Source organism: Dromaius novaehollandiae, chromosome 3 (assembly GCF_036370855.1).
Source record: "Dromaius novaehollandiae isolate bDroNov1 chromosome 3, bDroNov1.hap1, whole genome shotgun sequence".
In the NCBI taxonomy this organism is placed as follows: Eukaryota; Metazoa; Chordata; class Aves; order Casuariiformes; family Dromaiidae; genus Dromaius; species Dromaius novaehollandiae.
In genome coordinates this window covers 129,433,794-129,461,787 of record NC_088100.1, presented here as the reverse complement: position 1 = coordinate 129,461,787, position 27,994 = coordinate 129,433,794, and the positions used below count along the sequence as shown (strand labels likewise).

The 27,994-nt window shown below is 36.2% G+C and overlaps 1 protein-coding gene and 1 long non-coding RNA gene across 4 annotated transcripts in view; one reads left to right on the top strand and one right to left on the bottom strand.

The window, feature by feature from the left end:
- The window catches only part of WDPCP (WD repeat containing planar cell polarity effector), a 152,570-nt gene that overhangs the window by 54,857 nt on the left and 69,719 nt on the right, over nucleotides 1-27,994 (top strand). For 2 of the 3 annotated variants that reach the window (XM_026110411.2, XM_026110410.2), the window contains exons 6-10: nucleotides 583-653; nucleotides 903-962; nucleotides 10,921-11,035; nucleotides 15,544-15,677; nucleotides 20,253-20,444. In XM_026110411.2, coding sequence (XP_025966196.2) covers nucleotides 583-653; nucleotides 903-962; nucleotides 10,921-11,035; nucleotides 15,544-15,677; nucleotides 20,253-20,444 — 572 coding nt within the window. The remainder of the gene's footprint in view (nucleotides 1-582; nucleotides 654-902; nucleotides 963-10,920; nucleotides 11,036-15,543; nucleotides 15,678-20,252; nucleotides 20,445-27,994) is intronic. The other variant, XM_064510127.1, reaches the window with a different exon arrangement.
- Nucleotides 589-27,184, bottom strand: LOC135327978 (uncharacterized). Its single transcript, XR_010388679.1, has 3 exons — nucleotides 26,218-27,184; nucleotides 10,859-11,064; nucleotides 589-817 (listed from the first exon to the last, which is right to left on the bottom strand). It is a non-coding gene; the product is annotated as an uncharacterized LOC135327978 (long non-coding RNA).

Sequence of the window (27,994 nt, the reverse complement as noted above, 5' to 3'; positions counted from 1 at the left end):
AATGACTGTACTCCATAATGTAAGTTGTGGCATTCACAATTATTTGTTGTTATTACCTGTATATATGCATATATTCATGCACATATATTTTGCAGACATGTTGCACCTGCTTTTTGAAATTGGGCAGTGAAATGTTAATTTGGAAGAATAATATCTGCTTAGGATTTGATAGCTTGAATCTGAATTAAACATACTGAATGCGAGAGGCTTTCTCATTGCAAATGCTTAGCAGCTGGGTAGGATATTCTGTCCTGAGAGCTTTGTACACAATTGCCATGGTGAAATCGTGGTTAGTGTGGATATTTCATGCTAACTGTTTCTGTGACAGAGCCTTTCAAGAGGCTATCATTTGACAATGGAAACCATTCCTATTTCCTTCCAGTTATAGGTTAAGTTTTATGTTTAAAGTAATCCCTAGAAATCTTAGTTTTGTGTTTACCTCAACAAAAGAAACTCAACTTGAAGAACTTTTTTTTACTATATACACATATAAGTTTGTACACATATGCGCAGACAGACAAGCGCACACACACACACACACATTTGTATTTATTATTATTTTTTTTTACTTTTATTTGACAGCTCGAGATTATCCTTGGATACTTAAAAACAAACGACCAGAAAAACTGCGAGATACTCTCAAGGAGGTAGAGGTATGTTTCAGAAACTTTCAAGTACAGCAACATGTAATCTGGTTTTTAAACGTCTTTCAACAGCTTTAATTTTCATAAAAGTCCAGCCCTCCCAGGGATGATAAATGTGCTTTTGTTTGGTGGACTGTTCCAAAAGAGATGCATCTTTCTATGGCACACTTCATCTATAAAATTGAAAATCAAAAGCATGTTAACCAGGAGTGACAATGTGTATGCCAACTCTACTCTCTGTTTTCTGTTGTCCTTCAGGACTTAATGCAAAACAGTCAATGTGTGCTGAGCAAATGGAAGAACAAACATATCTGTCAGGTAAAATGTTTTGACAGCCTCTTGCAATACTCAGTCAGTGGAGCTGAACAGTCATTCAGTGATTGATGCAATAGTGTTACAACATTAACCAATACAAAAGATCCAGTAATTTATAATGTACATGGGGGTTTTAACGTATGTGGCTCTTATTACCTAGATTGTGTTTATTTAAATTCCTAACGTGAAATAGAGTCTAAAAAATAAAATATTGTGTTTTTTATTGGCCTGATTCTGTGAGATGATTATTTTTTCGCGGAAACTGAAAGCACTGTGAACCCAAAAGGATCAGGCCAAAGGAGCAGCTGAAATATATAAAGAGATTTGGAATCTATGTTATGTTACATTTATGATATCTAATTATTCACAAGTCTGTCACAAATCCTTTTTACTTTGTGCTTGTGTAACATGGGAGACTATAAATCTAAGCCAGCTAGATCATGCATCAAGTCATGGAACAAAAGATAATGTGGCATGTGGCACACATAGCTATGTTCTCTGTCTATATAAGTTCCAGATACTGTAGAAAAGAAACAGCTTTTCACATCCTCATTACCACAGGGCAGTAGGGGAGGTGGGAGGTCTGAACATGAAACATGCTCTAGCTCCTTAGTCAAGAGCTTGTTCTGAAAAACATGTGCAAGGTATTTTATAAGTTTCTTCAGTCTTCATTGTTCGTGAGGAATGTGTATCATATTTCAAGCTGGTCTGGCAGGGAAAATATTTTTAAATGTTACTAGTACTGTTTCTAAAAAGAAATTTTGCATTTTAACTTCTATACTTTTTCAGTTTCATAGTTTTTTCCTTCTGAGTCAAGTAGCTTCAAATGTGCATCAGCTGGATGAATAGTAAATGTTCTTACGTTGTACAGCTGAAATTCCAGAAATGTCTTTAACAATAGCAAAAAAATTTAAGTATCTGACATGACAAATAGTATAAAGTCTACTTTTTTTGTATCAGTAATGAAGATATTACTGTCAAAGCTACATTTGCCTAGCAGATATTATCTCTAATAAAATTATATCACTCTTGTACAGATTACATAGTATACATCTGTGAATGTTAATCTTCTAGAACTAATTTAAACATTAATTGTCCAATAATTTAGAGGTCTTTGTTATTTTTCTGATTAGGAAGGGAGTTTGGGTAAGAAATACTGAGTTAATTAGCCACAAGCATATTCATCTGTTTTGTTTTCATCAGTTTGTTGTCTTTTCACTTGCTTTTCCTGTCCATTCTCCCCCTGTCATTCTTCTTCCCCTCCCATCCGTATCTGCAAACACTTGCATTCCTATCAATACATACTTTGGGACAGTGGAATTCTTGTCAAAATTTGATTGTCCTGCCCTCACAATATAACACTTTGGCTGACTATCAATTGTATATAAAACACATTTTTTGACTTAGCATTTCCTAAGTAGTTTCAGGCGTACATAATAAAAAAGAGACAATACAAACTAGCTTATGTCTTTCAGAAGATGGGAAGCAAAAGAGATGGGTTTTTTTATGCTAACGTATCTGGATATGTCTGACTCTATGTTGGACTGAATCATATAAAGGGATAGCTTGATAAATTGACTATATTTTTAGAGGTGCTTACATAGCTTATGTATAATGTAGCCAGAGTTAAAGTTATAAATAATAATGATTTTTCCGTCTTTAAATTCTGCTTTTGCTTTCTCAATCACAAAACAAAATGTTTTTTATATAATAATGGCTGATAATTGAACTCTCCAGAAGGGTTTAGAATATTCTGCCAAAACAATTGTGTTACTCCGTTGTCGGTCTTCCTCAAAATATAAGCTCTCCAACAAATGAAAATAAAACAGAAAAAAATGAATAATTTGGGACAGTCTGCAATAGAAAAACTTATGCATCAATTTTTATGTCAAACTGTTTGTTTTCCTAGTGCTGATCTGCCTTTGAGCACTTTATGGGATTATCTGGACTTTTCCCTTTTTGATACAGATGTTCTGAAATTTCTGAAAGGGAGGGTCTAAGTTTATGCTTTAATTCCAAGTGGGATTTTACTTAACTATTTCAGCAGAAATTTCTTATCACATAGTGGTGTGATCTATGTCATAGCAGTACTGCATGCGCATACTGCTTTGGATGGATACCAGAGCAGCTGTTAGTGGAAAAAGAAGAGGCCATGTTTGCGTTAACTTTGAAGTGTAGTAGAAAGTAACAAATCAGTCAAACAGCGCTGAGAGCATGTAGTGAATTACCAGCCAAATAGTCATAATTTTCAGTGATTTGGGCTAAATTTGATTATATAGTTGAATTAAAATATCTTCAGCTTTTTAGCTCACCATTTTGGAGTAGTGAGAAATGTCAAATACATTCAATTGTAGAAATTAAAATATTTAACTCAACAGTCATCACATTTTTTAATAAATGGCCTACGTATCCAAATCTGCCATATCTTTAGCTGAACCAGGAAGAGTTCCCTTTCTTTTGTAATAAAAATGTGCTGTCCTAAAGATCTTCTCACCAGGTGTTGTACCTTTAGCAAGACAGAACTGGCAGGAAAAAAAAAAAGAAATGAAGAAAAAAGAAAAAATGAAAGGGAATGCAATGGTAATAGGACTATCATTTAAAATAGTAGTATTATTCCTCTGAGATTTTGTGAAAAACAAGCATAGGACTGCTGCTAGTGTGCCTTCCGGTACATAAAAATGACTATTCCTAATCCCTTAGGGCCTTCCCTAGCATTTCCAGGTTCTAACTAGCCCACAGGCAAAAATTAGGGGCTACAAAATTAAATGCGCATCTGCTGAAAATAAGCGTGTTCTCGTATTAACTGTGTGCGCAAATGACCAATTAGACTTCATGCATGTCAATTAAAAATCTAGTTAGTTTGCGTACAGATTATCTCATCCGTTGTATAGATGCATTTCTCAAAACTGGCTCTGTTATGTGAGTTTGCCTAGGACTACTGTAATGCTGGCTCAGCTCTCTACCTTTCTTAAAGTTTCATTTTATGCATCAAAATTTCTCCTATTACTTTTTTCTATACAATAATCAGTGCCTTAGAAGTTTCATATTTACTTCCTTGTCCATTGCCAAAAAATACACTGACCTTTATTTTTACAGTCCTAAGTATACATTCTAATACTGCTTAGAGCTTCTGAAACAGAAGATGTGCCAGTTCATGTAAACATAACCTAGACTGTACAGAGATTTTTGTCAAGGAGTTTGCTCTCCTATTTAAAAGGGCTTAGTTGAGCCCTAAAGGACTGAGCTCTGTTCTTTAACTCTGTTGCTACTAGTTCCAGTAGCACCTGCATATACACCATTTCAGTACAGTCGTTCTAAACCCCAAGTCTGATGACCTATGGTGAGCTTCTGAAATAATCCTGTAATCTTCTGTTAGTTGTTGTCAAAAGAAAATAAATAGACCATAAAAGAAGTGTGACAGAAAAACAGACAAGAAGTCTTTACAGTAAGATGCCGCTGTATTATTTATAATTAAATTGGCTTTCCCTTTCTCTTCTGCCCAGAAAAAATAATTGAAGGAATTAATTTCACCAATACTGTTCAGTTTACTATGAAGAAGCTCTGACTTCCTCTTTCTCTGGTCTCCCTCTCTAATTCTTTGGAATGCTTTTAAAGTTTTGCCACAAAATCATAAAATCAGTCCTATTAAATGATGGCATTGTTTGAGGTTTGGTTTTACAGTATAAGGTAGTAAAAATCAATGCGATATAGCTGAAACATTTGATTTCCAACTTTTTTTACTTTTGCATTTGCCTTATGATGTATTTACACATTAATTAAACACATGCCAGCACCGATTTTTTTATTGTATAAAAGCCAAACAGTAGATATGAATCGTATCTGTTACCTGCTAATGAAAAAGATTTATATATTCTTTGCTTAATTACTTTGATTTAATTTGATTTGTGTTGTTATTTACGTATGTATATGAATGATTTTTATGTTACCATCATTGACATACTTAGGACTGCATTCTGAATTGAGATACACAGCAGTATATGCTGACACGGCTTGTTATATCAGCTACCATGCCCATAAGCAGACTGATTTAGCAAGATATGTGGTGACATACGCTAGCACATCTGATATCAAAATCAAGACATTGTGGCTCAAATGCAGGAGAAGCTAGTATTCATCACCAGTTACTAAGAGGAACACTGCCCTCATATTAAATTCTTTTGGCTGCTTTTGATCACAGCCATTAATGTGTTTTGTGGTTTTCGAGATTTGGAGCTAGAAGTATAAATGCATTGATTATTGTGTAACAGTAACGTGTAACAACAATAACTTCGTCTGTAACGAGGCACGCAACAGAATAATTATGGTGGGGTGGCTAAGAAAGCAATCTGGAATGAAGAGGTGGGGAAAAACCCTGGGAACCTGCTTCAACAAGAAATGCTTTGCAATTCTCTTCTCCTTTTGCATATTCCTTTGTCGGCTGGGCTCTGTGAGGGGAAAACAGTTTGCAGCAATATTTTTTACAGGCATATTTTCCTTCTCTTCCAATTTTAATCAGATAGAGGCAAATCCTGGCTTTGCTCTGCAGGTATCTTTTTAGGTAGAAGGGCTGATAAGCAGCTAAGCTGCATGAATGAGGAGTCAAGGGCTAAGGCTTCCGAGGAGAAAGGAATCCACTTAAGTACATGGTTAAGTTCTACTGAGGTCCATAAGTTTTGAGTATGTACTTAAGTTCTAAATCTGTGCTCTGCTCCATCAGATGTCTTGCTTGCTCTTCAGTATGCAAAGTATGTAGCCCCCTCTACCAAAGCCTTCACATTCAACCCCACAGTTACACAGAGGTTAAGTGGCCCTCCCTTCCCAGCACGTGAAGTCATCAGACACCCAAATACTTTACTCAGACTATGTTCAAGTACAAAAACTAAGTCTATTCTTCCAATAAGTACTTTCATGTTTTGTTTAGCAACACTTTGAGACTATTAAAGCTGTAGAGCTGTCTCTTCTGATTTCCATTTCTCACCTTGCAGTACTTCAGTCTGAAGGATGCGCGATGTATGCCATTATTGTGAGTTTCTTTCCCTAGTTTGATATTAGTTCTGTTAGATAGGATGGCTTAGTATCTTGTGTGAATAGTGCCCCGTATATTTCCTTTTATTCCTTAGTAATGATGGACAATTCCCTGGAGCAGTAGTTTTTGGAGTTGGATTGCTGTGTATCTGTGTTCAAGCCAAGTTTGCAACCTTCCCAGCTTGGTCTGTATTTCTTCATGCTTATCATGGCCTGCTCCCATCTACCAAAATATGAGCTTAACTGTGCAAGTTTATGTACAACACATCTTATTATCATGTAGGAGTCTTTGCATAGACTACATAGTGAGTAGAAAATTGAAATAGTGATGTTTCAATTCGAGCAGATAAATATTTTCCATTTTACAGATTATTTTTGATGAAAGATAATGTGGTTGTGCTTTATTTGAATACCTGCTTGTATTTCATGGTAAACACTAAGAAATTTTTTTGCAAATATGCTTTTGCTTATCTTTGTTGCATTGTTTTAAGCCTAGGCCTTCTATATAACGTGGGTTTTTTTCCCTTTTAATTTGATCTCCCTGCCACTATTTCTCCGCTAGCTGAAATTATGGTGGTGTTCTGTAACATCACATTCATTTATTATAGAAATCCAGTTGCAATTGTCATGGCTTCATCTGAGGAATGTGAAAGGGGAGCACATAAGGTTTTGCACCTAACAATTCCCTTCACATATATATATATAAATTCTGAACTTAGTACCTTCCCTCATGCCACCATCTACACTTCGAATAGACTCAGTCTTGAACTTCAGTGAATCATCTTTCTTTCCTTCAATACTTTTTTTCTGTCTAAAATACCTTTCCCTGCAGGATCCTTTGAAAGACCTCCCCTAAGCCAAAGGATTTTTAAAAGGGAGTGGAAGAAGCGTTGTCCTCACATAACCATATAGTATCTGAGGTCTCTGATTTACTTGTTTAATTTAGATACTTCCTAGAAGCAAAGACTTAAACCTGGGGAGCACGGGTATACTTACTCTCTACGACAAGTACATTAGAGCAAAAATCTGTTAAATTAAAGTTTAAGCTTTGCACAAATATCTCAAACTTTACTGTAAAATTAAAAAAAGGGAGAGAGATTAATGTAAGAAACTATAAAGGCCATGCAAACAATGCTATTTTTACCCATACTATGTCATTGTATCATGCCTTATTGAGAGAGGATTCTGTGTAATATTGAAAATATGGAACATTAGTTTAGTGATTAGTTTCCTACATATAAAGTGGAGCACGTATGATTCATCACATTAATACTTAACAATTTTATGTAAAAGTCTCATTGTCATATGCTAGAGCAGTTTACAAAGATGTCTATTCTCACTCTGTAACAGGTGTGATTTATGTCATTAACAGGAAATTAAGATGTAGGCATAAAGTGAATTTACACCCTGAAACCTCTAAGCATTAAATAAGTGTAGCCTTACATTTATTGGTTGCTATCAAGCCAAGAGTTTGAGAGTATGTCTCTACCCCACATGTTGCATGGACATATTAGACATCAGTAAAATGGCAAGCATGTGGCCTCATTCCATCAGGCAGTCACTTAAGAAATATATTGGTTATCTTCAGATCAAAACACATTTGCCTAGCTATACCTGGAGAGAGGCGTGTATATCCCCAGTTTGTCAAATAAACCAAGATGCTACAAACAGACTTCTGATTCACTTAGGTTATTCTGCTAGACCTTTTCTCCCAGGAATGCACTTTTACCTCCAGGATGCTCTTCTCACTCACTGCAAGGAAAAAAATCCTACTGGGAAAATCCTACTGGGAAAATCCTACTGTTGCAGTAGCATTTTCTGACGGAAGAGACAGCATGCTCCCAAAGCAAGGGTGGTGGGGAAGACACGAGATGGAGAGTTTATTTACGTGACTGCACCAGCTCTCTCAGTGGTACACGACACTGAAAGATTTGGGGAGTTTTGCTCTTCTGTGCCAGGCTGATATTCATTGAGTAATTTAGAACTGTTTTTTCCAGAGTATTTATGTAATTTTGCTTGATAACTATGCTCTTGCAAAGTGGGTTGTTAACGTCTGGGTTTCAGTCCTCACTTTTTCAATTGGATTCTTTGGACAATTATAGCTAACCATAGTCAAACCTTTCTGGACTCATATTATCAAGTTGGGAATAAATTGTGATTTTATCTAATCTAACTCCAACATAAGGATAAATTGAAGTTTTGAAAGATTGTAATAAAAGCTGTATGAGTGTAACTGTGTCTAACATTTTTACTAGGACAAAACCTTAAAGGACATCTGTCTTGACAGGGAATAGTGAAATACTGAATATATATATTTTCAAACTAATACAAGATTAGAGTTTGGCAGGATGGGAGAAGAGCATCTGTTTATAACAAATTTATTTTGCATTACAGGTAGTTTGGGTTTCTATTTCAAATGTCATTAGAATTTGTTTTCAAGCTATCTGCCGTGAATTGGCAAGAAGATAGATTGGAAAAATGTTGGTTAAAGGTATTAGTCAGGCAAAAAGGTAAATTATTTACATATTCTTGTCCTGTTCTTTGCTGCAGAGAGCATAGAACTATAGTAATACAGCATAATATGTATAACTGGCATTTCGCATCGCTAAATTACTGGGAGCAGAGCTGAGAGCAAAAGCCAACATCAGTTAGATCACTACTTTCCTGTCCCCTGCACTTCCATTATTTTAGCACAGTCATATGCCATTTTATGTCCTCTTGACTTTGAAAAAGAAACATGTAAAACAAAAAATAATTGTAATATACCCATAAAGCTGAAGGAGAGTCATAGAAATGAAATTGTCTGTTGCTTCTGATGTGTATGAAAGACATGGAAAAGATGTGGGGGTCTCACCTAATGCCTCTTACTGCCAACTCAGGATTGCTCCCAACATTGTATTTTCTTATACTTGTGCTCTTTGTTTTAAAAGGCTGCTAAAATGGGGTTCCTGCCACTTTCCTTGGAGATTATTTTATAATGCAGTAGATCTCACTGCAAGAAAGTTTTACTGATGTTCTACGTACAAGTGCGTTGTACTAAAAAGTATATTACAAACATGTTTGTCTCATAGCTGTAACACAAAATAGATAGGAATTTTTATACCAGCTTCTACTACAAGAGCAACTATTTGTCTTATATCCGTTTTTTTTAAAGTACGGAGATTTTTTTTTTAAATCTGCTTCTAGTTAGAAATAAAAACCGCAGCCCCAGATTTGTGGCTTTTGGTGAGTCCCCGATGTTTCTAGAGGGGTCTTCCCACTGATGATTCCTTTGGCAGAAAAGATTGTTCAGCAAGTTTAAGGCTGGTAGAGCCTCTGCTAAAGTAATAATGATTTTCTTTGCTGATTAGAGGGAAGTGAACCTAGCTGCCAAAACGAGTCCTTCAGAATTGCTACCATGTAACAGGAATTAGAGCAGTCCTGAAACTTCTTTAACTCATACAGTGAGGTCATCTAGCCCAGCAGCTTGCAGGATCAAAGGTGGAAGTGAAAGATGAATTAAAATACACGTGTTTTCAGTACTGCATATGAAGATCAGAATCACAGTAGTGGGTTTTTTTCACTGTTTTTTACATCGAGGTTCCTGTAGAAACCTAAGTTTGGCAATGAGTTAGATAATCTTATGGTCAGTAATTCTTTTAAACCCTGTCAGTCTCTTTTACCATGTTATTAGAGAAAATATTTTTCTAATAAAGCTTTTTATATACTCCTGCTACTGGACTAACTTGGCAAAGTGAGGTCAATTCACAATTGTGAGGGGAGTTTCCTGTTCTTCATGTGCTGAATTATTTTGCTATAATAGTTGCATTCAGAATGTTATTAACTTTAATGATTTAATTATGCAAAAAGCAATGCTTTTCATGACTCCTCCCACTGAGCATTAGCTCTTATACAAGATATGGCATCAGAAAGAGCTGATAAGTACTGTGACATAGTCTTCAAAATTATATGTATCACTTAATTGAGATTAGTTAGACAAGGATATTCAGTTAACTCAGAAATAAACCTCTGACTCTATACTGTCCAACAGTTTAAGTTCCTTCTTTCCAAGAGAGACATCTATGACCTTATGCCAAGGAGTATATGAACTTACTGGGAGCCCACAGCTATCTCTGTGGTAGGATGGGCACCATTATTTAAGTTAAACAATATATGAATGATCAAAAATAACTGTGATATAAAAAGCTGCTCTTTTTAATTTGTGAAAATAAGATTTTTTTATATAAAACTGTACATATTTTTGTCATGCAGCCTATACAGTTATTATGGCATATAGAAAAATCAGGTCCGTGAATGACAGGCATGATACAAATGCACCAGAAAATGTGGTATTCTAAAGGTCTGTAGATCACTCTCAAATTTAGTTTCTTTCAGAGCCTCTCAAGTTCTATAGATAAAAACTGCAGTGCACCCCATGTTAGTAGACATATTTGAATTTTGGCCCAGTGTTCACGTACAGAAACACTTAAACATCTGAGTGCTACCTTAGCTGAGTGATGGGGTTTTTTGGGTTTTTTTTTTTTTTTTTTTGAGACACAAGAGGTTATAGTGAAAAAATGTAAACATCAGTTATTATTTCAGTAATGAAGAGTGATCAGCATCATCCTTTACTCATTCGAGACAGACTTTCGATCAGTTTTTACCATACTAGTTCAGTAAATTTTATGCAACATTTGGGAACTTAGCACCCATCATCTTCAAATGTTCACCATTTTAATTCTTGTACCCACATAATTCAGTGTTACATTACAGTTGTATTTTTCACTGGAAAAGCTTTTAAAGTCATTATAAGACACTTTCACATCTAAAATAAAAGTCTCCATTGTAAGTTTGAAAATTAGATTACTATGTAATAGACAGCAATAAATATGTACCTTAGACTGTTTCACTTTATTATTGATTCTTGATGTCTTGTTTTCTCGCTATTTGGATTTAGCTCCTCTTTCATTCAGGTGTATTGGTGTCCCTAAGCCTTTCTGGGCCACAGCTGGAGAAAGTGGTGATTGACAGGACCCTGGTGGGGAAGCTCATCTCCGACACCATCAGCGATGGTAATTACACCCACGTGCAAATCAATTGCCTGCATTAACAATAGAGTAGAGAAACAGTATGTCAACAGGTAGACTAATTATTGCCACTGGGGACTTGCAAACACAACAAGTAATTGCATGTAATGCCATAGTTACAACCCTCAGGACTAAGAACACTTGAAGAATAATATTTAACATCAAAGTTTTCAGGCTTGTCAAATAATGAATGGATTTCTAAAATTCATTTTCTTACACATTTTAATCACTGTGAACATGCCATTTGAACTTGTCATGTTTATATCATAAATGGGAAAATGGGACAGAAAGAAACATTAGCAAACTGATTAATTACAAGGGATATTTATTATAAAAATGTTTACTTATTTAAAAAGTTGAATAACATTGTCTATGTGGAGGTGTTCTGATTTAGTTTCTGGATTTCCAGCATCTCACTAGTATGATTAACTAGTGACTGCTGAAAATGAGGGTTTTGCTTCTTGCAGAAGCAAATTCATATAAAATGTGCCTGTTTTCAACAGTTTTATAATATGAGCATAGGTTTTACAATGTCTCTCTACAAAGCTCCACTGAGAACTCATCCAGATGTTAATATCCTGGCATCTGCATGATCAAGAATATGGAATTTTCATGTGAGCCAGACTATATGTAAATCATATTCCAAATTCCCTGAAAATGTGGATCCAAGTTACACCCTTTTAATGTGAATATATGCTAGATTTAGCTTTGATCCTTAATAATTTATTTTCTTCCACTCCCCAGGCATCTATTGAATATTGGTCTTGTTATTTAAGAGGGGTGCAATACTGTGTCTGTCTGATTTTTTTCCTATCTGTATATTGTAATTAAGGCCTGAAAAATAACATTACTATGTTAGTAGAATCCTTAGTATTCAAAAATCTAACCCGAACCTCATTTTTATATCAACTAATTACACAGCAAGTGTAGAACACAGTTAGCCTCTTGAATCTTTTTTTCACCCTTAGCCCAACTTCCTAGACTATTAACTGCATCTCAGATTTTTCTTTCCTCCATTTCCAGAGGGAGTATTCCATACTTTCAGGTGAAAAAAAGTAGGAAAGCATGGACATTAAGGTTATACCCAAATTGAGGTTGTTTGTAGAGCTTTTTTAGAATACGCTCTCTTTTAAACTTTTTCTTTTCATAAATAATAAATATAAAATTATATTATATGTATCTATATACATTACTTTAAATTTTATATAAATATAAATTATTTATTAAAAATACATATCACTATCTAGTCAAGCTTATTTAAAAAATAAATTCCAACAAATACATTTTCCTAGAGTTTTACCACTCAAACTCCTGTAATTCAAGTTATAAAGTGGTTTGTTCTTATTTTCACTTATTCAAGCATTTCTTAAACACCCATGTTTGATAATGTCTGTATCCAAAGAGAAAACAGGACTGTTTCTGTTCAGTAAAAGCAAAATCCAGAAATACCTGTCATTACAATATATTCTTTTTATAAACAACAACTGAAGATATTTTTATCACCCACACAAATAGGATTCAAAATAGAAATTTTAATACTGAACTAACCTTATGTGAGTACTCCTAGAATGAATTAACTTTAATTCAGCATAATTGCATGTCTTTCCAAATCTAGATTGGAAGTGGAGTCACGATGATAAAGTTTGCCAAAAGGAACCTATGGACTGTAGTATGCATTCGGTCAGTTTAACTGGGCACAGAAAGTCCGGTCATGAATATTTCTGAGATAACCAGGGAAATAAAAAAGTAATGCATGGTCTTTTGCTGATTCTAGATCAGTTTATGCAGCTTTTAATTAATGTCTATGATACTTGTATACATGGTAATACACAATACTCTACGGAGTCCGATGTGCTAAAATGATGACCTCAAAAAAGCAGATATGCCCAAGCAGACTTCTATTAAAATCAGGAGGGATCTGCATGGAAACTGAGGCCAAAATAGATGATTAGCTTGCAGGACTGAAATCTAAATATTTAACAAGAAGTACAGATATCTGCTGCCATATGTGGGTCATCTCAGTATTTAAGTTCCTCTTCCACATTGTACCTGATGAAAGATCTAGTGTGGACTAAAAGTAAATTAGTATATATATCTTAACAAAATCATTGAAGTAGCTAGTCATTGTTTTATTATATATAAGAAGTCTATCTAAAAATAATCGTTTTAAACAATTACATGTATGTAGAAATGGATAAGGATTACTATCTGGAACAAATACATATGGGTTATTACAACTGTAATTATAACTTAAAGTAACATGCCCTCTTAATATGTGGAATAATAAAGGTCAGATTGTATGCACAAAATACAGAATTAAGATTACATTTATAATCTTCATGCCTCTAATATTGTCTGCTAAATTTGTATTATTATCTAGCTAAAATTAAAAAAATAAGTTTAAATAGAAATGGGATATCAGTAGATAGAAAAATTGCCTTCCTAAAAGAAAACATTATTTCTGATTTTTCTAAATTATTTTGTGACACTGAGGTCTTGTGGCAGCGTTTGCAGGATATTAACTCTGTTGCCCCCCCCTTTTTAGGGTAATCTGACACCGTAGTATATGGGTCCTCTTTAGGAGACCTCTCTGAATAATGGTACATCTATGCCCATAGTTGCAGTCACAGAGATCTATTTGGCATCAGAATTTCCTAGGTTTGTTCTTCAGCTGAAAAAAAATAATATCACCCACAACAAAACCTTCCCATATTTATGGTAACGATGTCAATAAATATATATAGGTAATTCAAGCAATAACAATTTTGCATTGCCCTTTGATAATTTCTCATCTTTTGCCCCATGTTTCTCACCTACGTGCAGTCTTTTCCCACAGGCAGTCCCATGCTGCAGCCGCTCCTAGCTGAGGCTGGCTGACTGCGCGGCTGGGGCAGTCTGAACAGGGCGAATTGCCCGCCCAGGCCCGCTCTCCTTCCCCAGCCAACCACAGATACTGAAAATCAAGGAATTCCAGTCTCATCCACACTTGTCCAGGGATCTTTAACTCCTGCCTTCTTTCCTTCAGCCAAAACAAATTTCTGAAGCATCTGAGGTGTGCTGTAGGTCATCTTTAATGTAAACTGTCCATGATGATATCAAAATGTGTTAACTGTACATATGAGGATACCACCATACTCTCTGGCTCTGAATTCTCATGCATATTTAGGATCTGAATTATAGCTTCAAACTCACAGTAGCAGATACTTTATCACCATTTCTGTTTTTTTGAAAAGTTAGTATTAACCTTACATTTCAAAGGCAACTATTTGGCTTTAAATTTTACCCTTCAGCATTTGCATACCAGGTATTTCAGAGCTGTGCCAATACATGACTATTGGAAAACAGACTGGTTGTAAGCCAGACTAAAGCAAAGCAAAGCTGAGTAGTCAGTTTTCACTGCTTGTGTGGAGTGTGAGACTAAATTGTCAACATAAATTACTTGTGGATATTAAAAACATATTTAAGAATTGAGGATATTAGTCACAAATACAATTTTACAGTTTTTTGAGGCTTGTTCCATGGGATTTTGTTTGCTTGCTTGTTTGGTTTTAGATCAGATCCCAGTTTACGTGGCAGTTTCCTTTTAGCAGAAGTTTCTGAGTTTACTTCCTGAAAGCAGCTTGCTAGCTTTACCTTAGACCTGATTCTCATTAACTGTTCTTCAGCGATCTGGTACTAGTTACCATGATGACTCACTTTATTCTCAGAAATCTGCTTATAGGTATGCACTGTTTGACTAACAGGATAATGCTTGGGGAAAAAACCCTAGATAGTATTGTCTAATTCATTTTCGTTGTCAAATTAGTTGTTCTGTTTTATATTGAACTATTTTGGTCTAGCACCCTCTTACGATAACAATGGAGATTCCACAGCACTTTTCCATACTTCAAGGGAGTCTCTTCCATCTTGGTTATCTGTATTGTTTGGGTACCACATACAAAGTTTTCAACAAGTTAATAATCCATCTAAAGCACAATCCTGTATGTAACAGCCTCCTTAATGTCTGCAGTAGCATCTGGAATCTTACTGCTGCTACATCCCTTACTCCCGATGTCAAAATAACAAATATACCTCAAATACTAATTTGCATTTATCTGTCTCATCGCAAACAATGCTGTATTAGGTGCATTTGCAAAATACTGGTGGATGTCACTGTAGGCAAAAAGAAAGAAAAAGAAAAGAACCCTGAAGGCTGAACAGAGATGAAAATGGAAATGGAAGGGAATAGAACATATATTTGAATGTAGTGGTAACTTGTTCTGACATAATTTACTCAGGTTTATGTAATCTGAGTACTCCTTAAGCTTTATTTCTCATTTCCAAGAAGGTCCTGGCAGGATGACACATCAATGCCTTTTAGGAGATTACAGAGGCTTCAGTGTAATATTTAAGAAAATACTGCTTTTTGCAATGTCTCAGTGGAGGGTTCAGTAATTTGTTTTGTTAGCAGAAACAGGTAGTACAGTGGTGACAATTTTTATTTGTTTTTTCAGCTGTTCTTACAGATAGTTTCATCGTCTTGTCATTTGCGGACCATGACCAACTCTGCTTTATTCAATTTACAAAGAAGATGAGTTCTCCTGATGTAAACAAAAGACTGGAAAAACTCTCTTGTTTGGATTTTAAGGTATAGCTGTCAATGCTGACTATAAATACTACAATAACTTTACATTATGAATCACTAGCACTCTCTGATATCATATAGTAGTATAAATTGCAAGCCTTGGTGTACCTGATCAGAACACCTCAAATTCTAAATATTGCTATTATTGAAAAGTCAGAAAAAAATTCTTGGAATTCTGAGTTAATGAGTTAAAAATACTGTGCCAGGAGGGATCTAATTTTCTACTGTATTTAGGTGGGGCTCAGACACACGGTCGAGTTACCCCTGCTTAGCAGATTACCTTGTGTCAGCTGAGCAGCAGTAACTGATCCTTTGCACATTCTCAGTGTCTAACCAACATGAAGTAAAATCTGTAATGGTAAACCTCAGTGTAAAAGATTGAAGGTAATGTGCTTTACCTCTTGTTTGCTGTGGGCTAAAGGTGCGCGCGTAGTCAATTACTATGGCTCAGCTGATACACACTAACTCATGGTAATTCAGTCATCTGTCTGAGCTCCAAGACTGTTGTAATTCTTTGCAGAAATCTTAATTTTCCCTCTAGTTACAGTGATCTTATTGTTGGGAGAGCTGGTTTTGTAATTAAGGCACAGAGCTAGGACTCAAGATATGGAAGCTCAGCTTCTCAGCACTGACAAACTATATATGTGACCTTAGGCAAGTGACTTGGCGCCTCTGTATCTCAATTCCTTACTTACATAGTGAAGATTAGAATACTCCCTTTTCCAGCCTTTAAATGTGGATGCGTCTATACCACAGTCAGGGCAGTACCTGTAAGGTTGTCTAGAGATGGCTGAGCTAGCTTTAAACTGGTTTGGATGTCTAGAAACCTAGCTCAACTGAAGTCAAATTACACTGCAACTTGGCTGGGTTGGGCTGTGTAGACAGAACCTATGTGGATGGTAAACTCTTTGGCTTCAGGACAGTACAACTCTGACCTTAGCTGGGAACACTTGGCACCGTGACAGTAAAAAAAATAATGAGTCAATGGCAATTAACTTTGAACAGGTAGAGTAGGAAAGGGGCTGCATCCAATTCGCTGCAAGAATGAAGAGAGAAGCCTTTACCCAAGGCAGGTAGAAAGATACAGTGAGCAAGAGAGTTTCTATTTATTTCAAACTGGATAAATGTTAAGGAAAGCAATCTTGTCCTAGCAAATATTTTCCCCCTGACAACCCCTCGGTAATTTGCTTCCTCACGTAAGGGAGTTTGCATTTTTCAAGGCAAGCTCTTTAAGGATATGTTTAATTTAAGTTTTGCCATGTTACATTTTAACTTGCTTGGTAGAAATTCTTTCTGCTAGGATGAATATCTAATACATTTTCCAGGCTGTTTCAGTTCAGGGCCTCTTTTCAGCAATGACTTGTGTTTGCGAGATTGATCCAACCTCTATAACGTGGATTTGAGACAGTTCACTGTTCACCAGGAACTGAGCTGATACATAGTTTACTTTAAAATGATGTTCACGTGTGCCTGGCCTATGGCGTTTGCTAAGGTTGTGCTTTAGAAGCAAGGTTGGTGGGTTTGGTTTTTTTATTAGCTCTAAACTTTAACTAAGAAACTGTGGTGAGCTGAAGCCTGCCTTCATCATTTAATTATAAGGGCCCTAGCTCCTTCATTTGTGTTTAGAGAATATATTTTCATTCTGGGCATTGCTGAGCACATTTTGGACCTAATGGTTGTGGCATTTTTTCTTGGGAAAGAAGGAAATTCTAATCCACAGAAATCTCTCTCTGCCCTAGGAAACCAGAAATAACTCCTGCATTCCTTAATAGGCTTGTTACGTCCAGTTCTTTGCTGACACAGCCGAGCTTCTAGAACACATCCATGTGCAATGTTAACTTTGCTTTCTCTTGAAATCAGTGGGAATCACTATGGATTATGTTTTTGCCAGCCAAAAAGGCATTTGCATTTTTTAATTGAATATTCTTTTGTGTGAGGCTTGCTAGTTAGGCAGCTAAAAATAATTTTTATTATCTTCAAAATTGCACCAGTGTGAGCCAGCAGAAAATATTATTCACTTCTGCAATAATATTATATCAGCTGTCTGTATTGAAGTAGAGTTATTCATGACTGCTCGTGGTCAGACTTGCAAGCACTATAAGATCAGAGACACAGTCAACAGTAGTGTTGATATCAATAGCAATAAAAGAATCAAAGATGTTCTTCAACTGGAAATGTGCAAAGTTGTAACAATATATCCTTTAAAAAAAGCACTTCCTTAATGTTGACTTTTTTTTTTTTAAGAGAGAAAATGCATTTAAAAGGAAGCTTGCACTGGTATAGAACTACCACGGGACTAAGACATGGAACTAAGAGGCAGGAAATTTCAGTGTAGCCTTCATCTCTGCCTCTGACTTTCAGTGTAGCCTTGGGAAATGTACTCAGTATCTGGATTTCAATTCGTGTTTCTAAAATGAGGAAAATGCTTGCTTAAAATCATATGTAATGATCTAATTAAATTTCTGTCATATTTAGATTGTAATCTTTTTGATACATAGACAAAAGCAACTTCACATTGTTCATTGCTCAGTGTAAAGATGGGTAGCATTGGCAAGGACCTCAAGGCTATACTAGACTGCCAGAGTGCTGGTAGTAATAAGAACAGGTCTACCATACTTTTCTCCTCACAGTTAGTTTCAGTGCTTAGAGGTAAAAGAAATTGGTTGGTTTGTTGATTATTGTTTATTTATTTTATAGTATACTTCAAAACTTGAGGAATCTTTTCTTTTTCCTTTCACAGTTGGCATGTATTCTAATTTTCTGATGAATTAATTAGTATGAATGTTTGATATCTAGCCTGAAGTTAATATTTACACAATACACATCTAAATGGAACAGTTACGTTCTCTATCCTCTTCCTTTCTAAGTGATAGTACCTTGGATTTTATATACACCTTGAATAAAGAAAACCAGACTTATTAAATAAATCACTACAATCTTGGAGATCAACAAAACATAAATTATCATTTGCCTTTTCTCAGTGGCACTGGTCCATGTTTGACAGTGTCATGTCTAATGCAAGACATCAAGGTTTGCAAAAGATTCATGGCTGTTGTTAAGTGTTAAATTGGTACGACCAGTTAACACTGCAATACAGCACTAAGTAATATCTCTGACAGCATTTGGGTTTTTCCATCGTAGTAAGTGTGTTGCCACCAAATCAACTATTTATATGCAGTTTTAATTCAAGTTGCAGTTACCTGTTAAACTTCACTTTCTGTTTTATCTTTCTACTTTTAAATAGAATTTTGACAAATAAAACACAGGATATTCTGAAAATATTGACCTTTTACAAGTTTTTCCTATCTGTGGTTTTTAATCCATTTCAATTTACTGAAGGAGGAGACAGTACAAGGAGTTAAATGTTTACCATGAGAGAACAACGTTGGTAATTACTTTGATTTCAGTTCCTTTTGATGTGCATTCAGGGGATGAAGAGGTCAATAATATTATGACCATGCAAATAGAAAAGGGTTCTTTTTGACCATATAAAAAACAGCAAAGGATTATTAAAGCATTAACCTTGATTTTAATGGCCTTGGTTGAGTGGTGAGATCACAATTTGGATGAGCCTGATTATTTACTAAATACAATACATAAATGCAACGGGTTCTTAACACCCATTGCACTCTGGCATTATCGCATTACTGCCATCCTTTGTTGCCTTGCAGACAGGAATATGAAAGCAATCTGTCATGTAGTGAGACTGGCTCCAGAAGCATTTCTCTGATAAGAAGACCCCCTGCCCTTTGCTAGTGTCTGGTCCAGTAGGCTTAGCCATGCGCTTAATCCCCAGAAAGTGGTTCGATTATTGCTGACCAGCAATGGCAAGATAGTTTTTTTTCCCCTAGCTATCAACCTTCCATTAATTCCTTAAGCAGAAATGCGGTGCAATCTATATTTCCTTGGCATGTGTCACCCAGATGGTGCACTGCTCATGTTTTCAAATAACCATGCTCCAAAATAACAGAGTTTGAATAATAAATTCCACAAATCCTTCCTGAGAAAGAGGCACAATTCTCAAGAGCTGCATAAACTTTACGCATGATGCTGTAGCTCATCCACATTATGCAGAAAAGTATATATTCTCTTGCAAAGTGGATGTTTGTATCTGGATTCTTTAATTTGGGCAGCGAAAAGAAAGATATATGTTGACTCAAACACTGTAGAATATATTTAATATTTGATTATGTCTTAAACACTAGCCTTGGCTCCCTGGTCAGCTTCACAGAACTTGTCATTTAATATGGCTAGGCTTAAATCCTATGTGTAGGTCGATGCTGTCAAGCAACCATGACTGTACATTTTGGTATTGATTGGAGTCATTGCAGTAAATTCCTTCTTAACTCACATTCCTTTCCTTCCCAATCCCCTCCCCACAGATAAAAGTGTGAGCATGTCTCTTTCTGTCTGAGGAGATATTTTTTACATTTACAGACAGCCTATATGAAGATATATGTACACAGTCCTCTGTGTATATACACATTCTTTTTCACACATCCAAAGCAAATGCTCCCAATTGCACCTACCGTGTTATTTTATCACCTTAAATATTTCCTGCATTTTTTCCTCCATCAGATTTCTTATATTGATATACCTGGACCAGAAGGTAGAAGGAAGAAACGTCACCTGGCAATAAACTGTATGCAAGATATGGTTATTTGCTGGTGGTCAGCAACTAATGATGGAGCATGGCCTTGGTCTCCTATTTCCTGTGAGAGGGACAGAGCCAACTTATTGCTATTAGGCTGTGCACATGGCAAACTGGAGGTAAAGTTCTGAACTCTCTTGTTACATGATTTTTCAGATTTGCTAAAGAAATAAATATTCAACTTAAATGCATATTCAGGTAGATAAAAATAACAGCTACATTAAAAACATAAGAAAGGAAGATAAGTCATCCTGATCTTAAAGATTAAAGTTCGTTATTCATGAAAAAGCACCTTATTTATCATGTTTAGTATTTTTCACGTTGAAATTGGCGATCTGGGAAATGTAGCAAGGAAATTAGGTCTTTGTTTTGGCACTGCTACCACTGAAAAAAAATAGTGTCAGAGTACAACTAGAAAACTTTTTAACCTGGGTTAGAAGCTGTAGCAGTTGCATGCTTCTCCGATGCAATTATTTTACATTGTCTGCAATGTTTTCTGATAAACATTTTAAAATCTATTTTACGTATATGTACTGTTTTATTATAAAGTTTTAGCTACACTCAGATGCTGCTTAAATTGTTGTGAGGAGTATTGGTCAAATCAGTAACCCTTTTTTGTCTTAAAAGTCAAAATTCCCCTTCTACAGCTGGAAATGTAAGCTACAAGTTAGAACAGGACTACAAGCTGACCCTCTTCTGACACTTGCTTAGCTTGCTTTTTTGGGCAGATAATTTCCGTTTTGTGTATTTCATTTTCATTTCATCCATTTAAGAATAGTCGAATCCAGTTTCTTAAGTGAAAATTTTAAAATGAAACTATCAGGGCATATTCTGAATTGAACTGAACTGAACTGAACTGAATTTAAACTGTGAAAGCTGTTCTGGACTAACATCTCATATAGATGCTCCTGTGTTAAGAGTTTTATTTTCAGTTTAGCTTGAGCCACTTCTAATACAGACTAAAAAGGCACTGGCTGTGGGAGAAGCACATAAACTTGAGGATCAGCTGTGGAATAGCTGTTCTGCAGTAGCTATTACAAACTATTTCCCTGTAGGGAAAAACCCTAAGTAGCACTTCAGAATAAGCTACTCTTATAAACAACGTTCTGTTCTCTTTAATTTGGGAAGATGTAAATGTTTTAATGTCTTGTAATTATTACTTTGATAACTAATATTAATTTAACTGAGGATTTTTTCCCTTGGGATTTTCTATATATTGAAAGCAAAAGAGAAAAGGTAGTTGAGACAGCTTGTCTTTCATATTTCAGTCATTAATCACTATAGACTTTAAGCGCAAATTACCTCCACTTCTCCCTTCTTTACTTTTCAACTGACCTCTCTCCACTTGTGGTCACCTTTGACTCATCACCTGCAGTTCTCAGTTCCTCCTGCGGTTATGCCCAATCAGATATAAAATATGACTCTTTCTACCCCAGTAGCTATAAAGTGTGTTCTGTTCTATTCTTTACAAGTTTTTGCCGCCTAGTCTCCTGTGCCATTTTCATATTATAAAACTTCATCCTACCAACATCTCAGATCTTACTTCTTACCATGACTTTCCATATGTCCTGGTTCTGACAGTGACATTCCCATGCCTCTTGTTTCCTTTTCACATCTCTGTTCTTCTAGGATGCTCCTTAATAACTCCCTAATGTCGCCATACCAGCTTCCAGTATCTCTCTTCTGAGATGTCTTTTAGAGACACATTTATTATATGAAATTCACAGAAACTACCCTCTCAGTTTAAGATTTCTCCATTTCATTTTATATATTTTAGGGAGATTTCTAAATTACAGCCTTACTCTGCATCTTTCAATGCACCTTGTTTTATCCTTTTCTGGTTTAGACTCTAAATCGCTCAGGGCTGGGGCTGTCTAGTATAGTCCCAAGCACATCACTGGTACTTAACACATAATGATAATAAGCATTCACTGTGCCTTTAGGCGTAAACTCATAATCCTTTTAATTTAGCCCATATTGCAATATAAATACAAGGAAATTATTTTTAAAAGCAGAAATGCAAAATTTAACTGTTCAGTTGCTTTCCCTTTTCTGTTTCTTTTTGTGCACTTGTCTGTTTTAATTGTAAGCTCTTCACATGAAATTTCTTTTCCTGTCCTTGTTAATGAAACACCAAGCACTATGCCAGTGCTATGGAAAACTTAGTGATGTGTAGATAACACATATTTTTTGCTAGTTGTGAGTTAGCCTGTTCCCTGCACTTATCTCTTGGATGCTCAGTGGGCTGCTGAATGAGATTCAAGACACTCTGCCTATACAGTTCCCCTGTGTACCCATGACACGTGTAGTCTACGGTACTGTTTGGGTTTTTTTTTCCCTGGATTTCTCTAGTACTCCTTATGGGTTGTTGTTATGTACCCTTTCAAGGAAGGAGGATGTCATAATCCAGCAGCTGTAGAATTAGTGTCAATGCCCAATATGCAGTTAAGTACATCTTTCCCCTCCAGCGTCCAGGAGCATGTACTTTAACTTCTGAGGGTCATGTCACAGCTTAAACATGAGCAAAAATATAAATGGCATTTCTAGATGGCTTCTAAACAGTTACTCTCTAGGTCAGACACCACAAAACATACCTTTTCTATAAACATGCCTATTTGCATCTCTTTGCCTTTATTTCTTTACCACTGTGTAGTGGTCTTCAGGTATATACCTGGAATAAAAACATGACATCCCATTTTTAGGCATGGAAGTAAATATATATTTATCTTATTTGAACAATAATGTAGTAAGAGTTTTCTCCCAGTAAATAATTATTGTGAAAAGTAGAAGAATAAGAAGCAAGGAATGATTTGGTTTGGAGAGTTTATCTAAGAGAAGTATAATAAAATAATGCCACATTCTAAAGTGCTTTGTCTTGTCATTTACCAACATTTTATTTGAAAGTAATAGTATTATTCAGGTTAGACAAAACTATTATCTGGAATCAAGATAGGAAGCAGGAACTGCTGAATGTCAAGCCTGTAAAGAGCTGTTTGGTATATTGGGTTTATGAAACAGTAAACCAAGCCTGAGGAAGTGAACAAGTGCTACTCACAGCCATTCTACAGCACATTTGGGCTAACCTACAAAAACACAGAAAAAATTGCTGGCTACTGACACTTATTATTGTGGCAGAACAAATATAAATGGTGCACTTACATGATACTACTCCTTCCCTGGAGGAATTTTCTGAGCGATTATTTGCTGCCCACCAGAAGAGTGCTTGTTAGGATGAGGGCAGGAGTAGCCCTGGGACAAGACAACCCAGCCCCTCATCATGATGATATCCTGTAACCCACCTTATGCATTGGGGTGATTCATGTGGCACATGCAGTGTTTGGGGTATCGTGTGCCTAAAGAGCATTTCAGCTTAATGGAGGAAATACATTTTACATTTTAAATACACTATAGATGTGATTTGAATTGTGCTATGTGGCTTTATGTTTTAACATTTACTACCGTTAAGGCTAAAGGTAGACATTATTCCTTTAAAAACAGAAATAACTTTTTCTTGGCATATTCTGTGAGAAAAAGCTTAAAATAAAATTTGAATGACTCAGTAGTAGTATTTCTGTGATTATTTTAGAGAAGAAGATATTTTTCAGGTGTAAGTCTACTGTGTCACTGCCTGCTCTTTTTAGCTGCATGTTAAAAAATATCACAGAAGAATTCAGCTTAAGGTAAACTCCCAAATTAATTCTAATAGCAATTTACAGTTTGAGAATCTTGACAAGTATTATTCTTTTAATTTTTTTTCTGAGGAATCCTCCCCGAAGACGAAATAAAAGAGCTTTTCTATACATCATTGCACGAATGTGTGTTGTGTGCCTGCATGCGAGTTGCTGCCAGAGTATTTGTCTGTTGAATCTTTGTCGGCTTTCTTGTGTGTGTTGATTTCCTCCAGTAAACTCCTCCATGCTCCAGAGTATTTACACAGTCTTTTCTTTTAGTTTCTTCTTTGTTAAAGTACAAATGATCAAGGATGTTATTTAAATTGTTTCCCTGTGGAGATAATGCTGGTATTTTGATTTTGAAAACAGAAGAGGAATCTTCCAGAAATCATTTCAAACTATTTGCTCTGAATAAATAGGATCTGATGTGAAATCATCCTTGTAGTAAATGTTTTGAGGAAAGTCATGGTAAAACGAGCATGAACTTTACTCTGCAAACATAAATTAGTAGGAGATGATGATGCCAGTGCTGAGTTACTGTGGTACTTTGCATTTGTCTCACTGTTAATTTTGCAGCAGTTAGTGCTAATGTGAATCATTGAAATTACACTTCATTCCTGTGGAAAAAATAAGTTGCCTGAGAGAGAATATTCGTTTCCTTTCTCCCAGGAGACGGCATTTAATAATTATTGCTTCCACATTGTGCCCTGAACTTGTGAAACCAGCACAGTAGCCCTTTCGTGAGTGAGCTATCCTACGGTTATTGCAGTACTCAGGGAAGCGTATGCTGTGTGAGACTGAAGAGCTGAAATACCTCGCACAGGCGTAACGCAAAGAATGCAGAATCCTTGTCACACTGGGTTAAAAGTTCAATGAGTGATACAGGATAAAGATTATAATGAAATTTCGAAAGAAAATACTATTTACATCTTCAGCCAATATTTAAGATTGCATGGGGGTCTCTAAATACAATGCTGCAAAGAAGAAACCTGGAGTAAACCTTGAGTTTTTGTTTTACAAGTGTTTAAAAATAGGGGATTTTTTCTTCCTCCTTCACAGTGCTGTATTTAAAACTATTTTACTCCAGTGTGCACTACACTTTCCACTCAACATTTCTAATTAAAGTGCTTGTTGTTATTTGGAGCCTCACTGTGTGAAATTAAGCAAGCAGTTTCCTAACATCCATAAAATAAATCAAACATTTTTCTCATCTGAAAGACAGACAATTCAGTCACAGCAAGCTTGTTTCTGTGTTTCTTTTGTTTTCTTTTTTATCTGCTCGGTAAGCCAATTTTCTGCTTAAGAACTACTATTTAAAACTCATATTTGGTTCGATATGTGGGCTTTATCCTTTCCCAGTGCTCTATGCAAAATACTTCAATTTTAAGTGTTCAAAGGTTTGCACTGACGAGAGCGAGACTGCTTACACAAGTTAGTTTTATTATTTCTTTCACACAACAAACCAAAGGAAAAAAAACAGTATTGTAAATAGCATTATTTCTCCCCCTCCCCGCCCCAATTACAGAGATTAACAGATTAGATTCCTTTGCTTGGAACGCTGTGATTTCTGAGTTAGGATTTGATGTTGGCATGTTTAGTATCCCTCATACATTCTGCTAATTAGTTCATGCAGGGCACAGGCCACTGCTGCGAGGGGAAAAAGGATATAAATGCAATAGTGGTGCATCACTGCAGCTTTAATGCACATAATACATAAATTATGTGGACAGCATTTAAGAACACACTTACAATATTTTTGTAGTGTAAATGTCACAGACCTAAAAAGGAGTTGGGGGGGGGGGAGGGGTTCAATAGATAATTGGTTTTACTTCATGCAAATTACCTCCAGAAATTTTCTGAAATCAAAGGATATTCTGCTTGGTCCTAGATTTTTGGAAAACTCTTAGCCTTGACTGGGACTATGCACTTTGCCCTGTGATATTATGGCTCTGTCTTCTTAGTTCCACTGCCCTGTCCCCTCCTCCGTAATCCCTGCAGCTGTCCTGCCCACTTTGGAGGGAACTCCTCCAGCTTTTGCTGGCCCATTCCCCAAGCAAATGTTGGGTTTCGTTGCTTGGAAGATATATTGCTATTATAGCGTTCCTCTTTAGGGTCCCAAAGAGGTCAGAACTGCTCACTGGGAAGGAACCCCAGTAGATTCCTTTAGGTGGGCTGTTAAAGCATCATGGCATACTACATTTACTAGCATATGGCTACTTACCAGGTAGATGGAGAATTGACAAGTAATGGAGTATCATCCTCTTGAAAAAAAGATCCTTTTATTGTTAGGCTTCTTATTTTTCAAAAGCATCATCTTAGACTTATCAGCATGCTTCTGTAGTTGTATGTCTCTCTGCTTTAGTTTTCCAGTTAGTGGCATGAAGAATTGTTAATAAAAGCCTTTTCTGACACAAAAATTCCAATCTCCCTTCTCAGATGAAACAGAATATCCATTTTTTTTTTCACCTTTAGAGTGCCAAATACCAGTTGTATTCAGCAAAGCTGGAAACCAGAACAAAAGAGATCTCTAGGCTTGGTATTCTTTTCCTCCAAGAGGCAAATGAGGCCACTGATGCATGAGGAGTAGCGTATCTGTTCCAATCTATGGAGAAATGTCTTTCTTGTTCTCAGCCAGTATTCCATGCATTTTCAACAGATTCTCTAGAAAAGTTTCCTTTAAGACTAAGTCAATTAAACTTTATGTCAGAACTTTTCTTTTGAAAGGCAGCAAATAGAGTCTTCCTCTCTCTCTCTCTGGAACTTTTGCCTAGTCTAGAATTGCATTATATGCACCAACCAGCTCTACCCTAGACTTTATTTCAAGGATATGCTCACAAAACTGTGTGAAGCCAGGAAGCTTCTCTTCTCAAGGCTGATTTAATTAGGCCTTCCAAAAGACTAGGTTTTACTTTTAATTTCAGTGTAGTCAGCAGAGTTTTGTCCCACTTTTGCTCTTACAAGGCAGAACAGAACTATTAATTGGATTCAGTTTGGTTGCTGACTCTCAAACGATCAGATGACAACATTTATTTTTCTGTGACTATCTCCAGTTCCCACAGCAATCACTCCAGTATGTTTCCTGTGTTTTCTTCTCTACTGCCTCAACCTTCAGGGCCAGCCCCTCTTCACAATTAAATAGCGCTTTCAGTCTTTCACCCCTCATAGGCTAGATAGTTGTGTGGATCTTCATGACTTTCTTGCAGCTTGTGAGGAGTCGTCCAGAGAGGAACGCTGTTTTTGTATCAAATATGTAGAGGAATAATGCAGTGCATTGAAACCTGCCACAGGAAGACAGAAATCTGAGTCCCAGAGGGCCTCAAGGCTCATTTCACAGAAGTTATGGAAGCTTTGAAGACTTGCTTGGGCAAGATTTCTATTTCACATATTTGAAAGGCAGCTACCTGGGTCTCTGTACATACTCCTAGGGAAAACTGCAGAACAAATAGTAACACTTCATCTTGTCTTTATTTGGGGTTACAGAGCTCTGTGGTCACAGTAATCCTTTGTCCATAATAACCTCTTTTACAGGTTTCCTTGCTATGCAGTTTAACACCCTAATAAGTTACACATTTCAAGCAGTTTTAACATCAAACCACTGCGCAGTAGCCACTGCACATTTTGTGGACATAAATGACTAGTTGCAGAGCCTAAATCATTGCTGAGGGAATGGAGCAGGTGAGAAAAGGGTTTTCAGCCTATATAACTAATTAAACCTTTTGTTTCTGTTTCGATATGCATTTTCACTGATCACAGTTTCACTCTTGGTTCGAATTGGCTTACCTGGTTTTCACAAGCTGGATGCGTTTGCTTCTGTATTAGATGCTTTTGCGTCTAATACTTTGTTTCTTGATTATTAAGTGGTTCTTTGTTTGTCCCTAACTAATCATCTTGAACTAGCTAAGACATTTGTATTAGCAGGCATTTGGTATGCAGTCACAGAATTGCAATAAATCTCTTGTTTTCCCCTTTTGAATGAGAATCCCTTTTGCTCGTAAAAT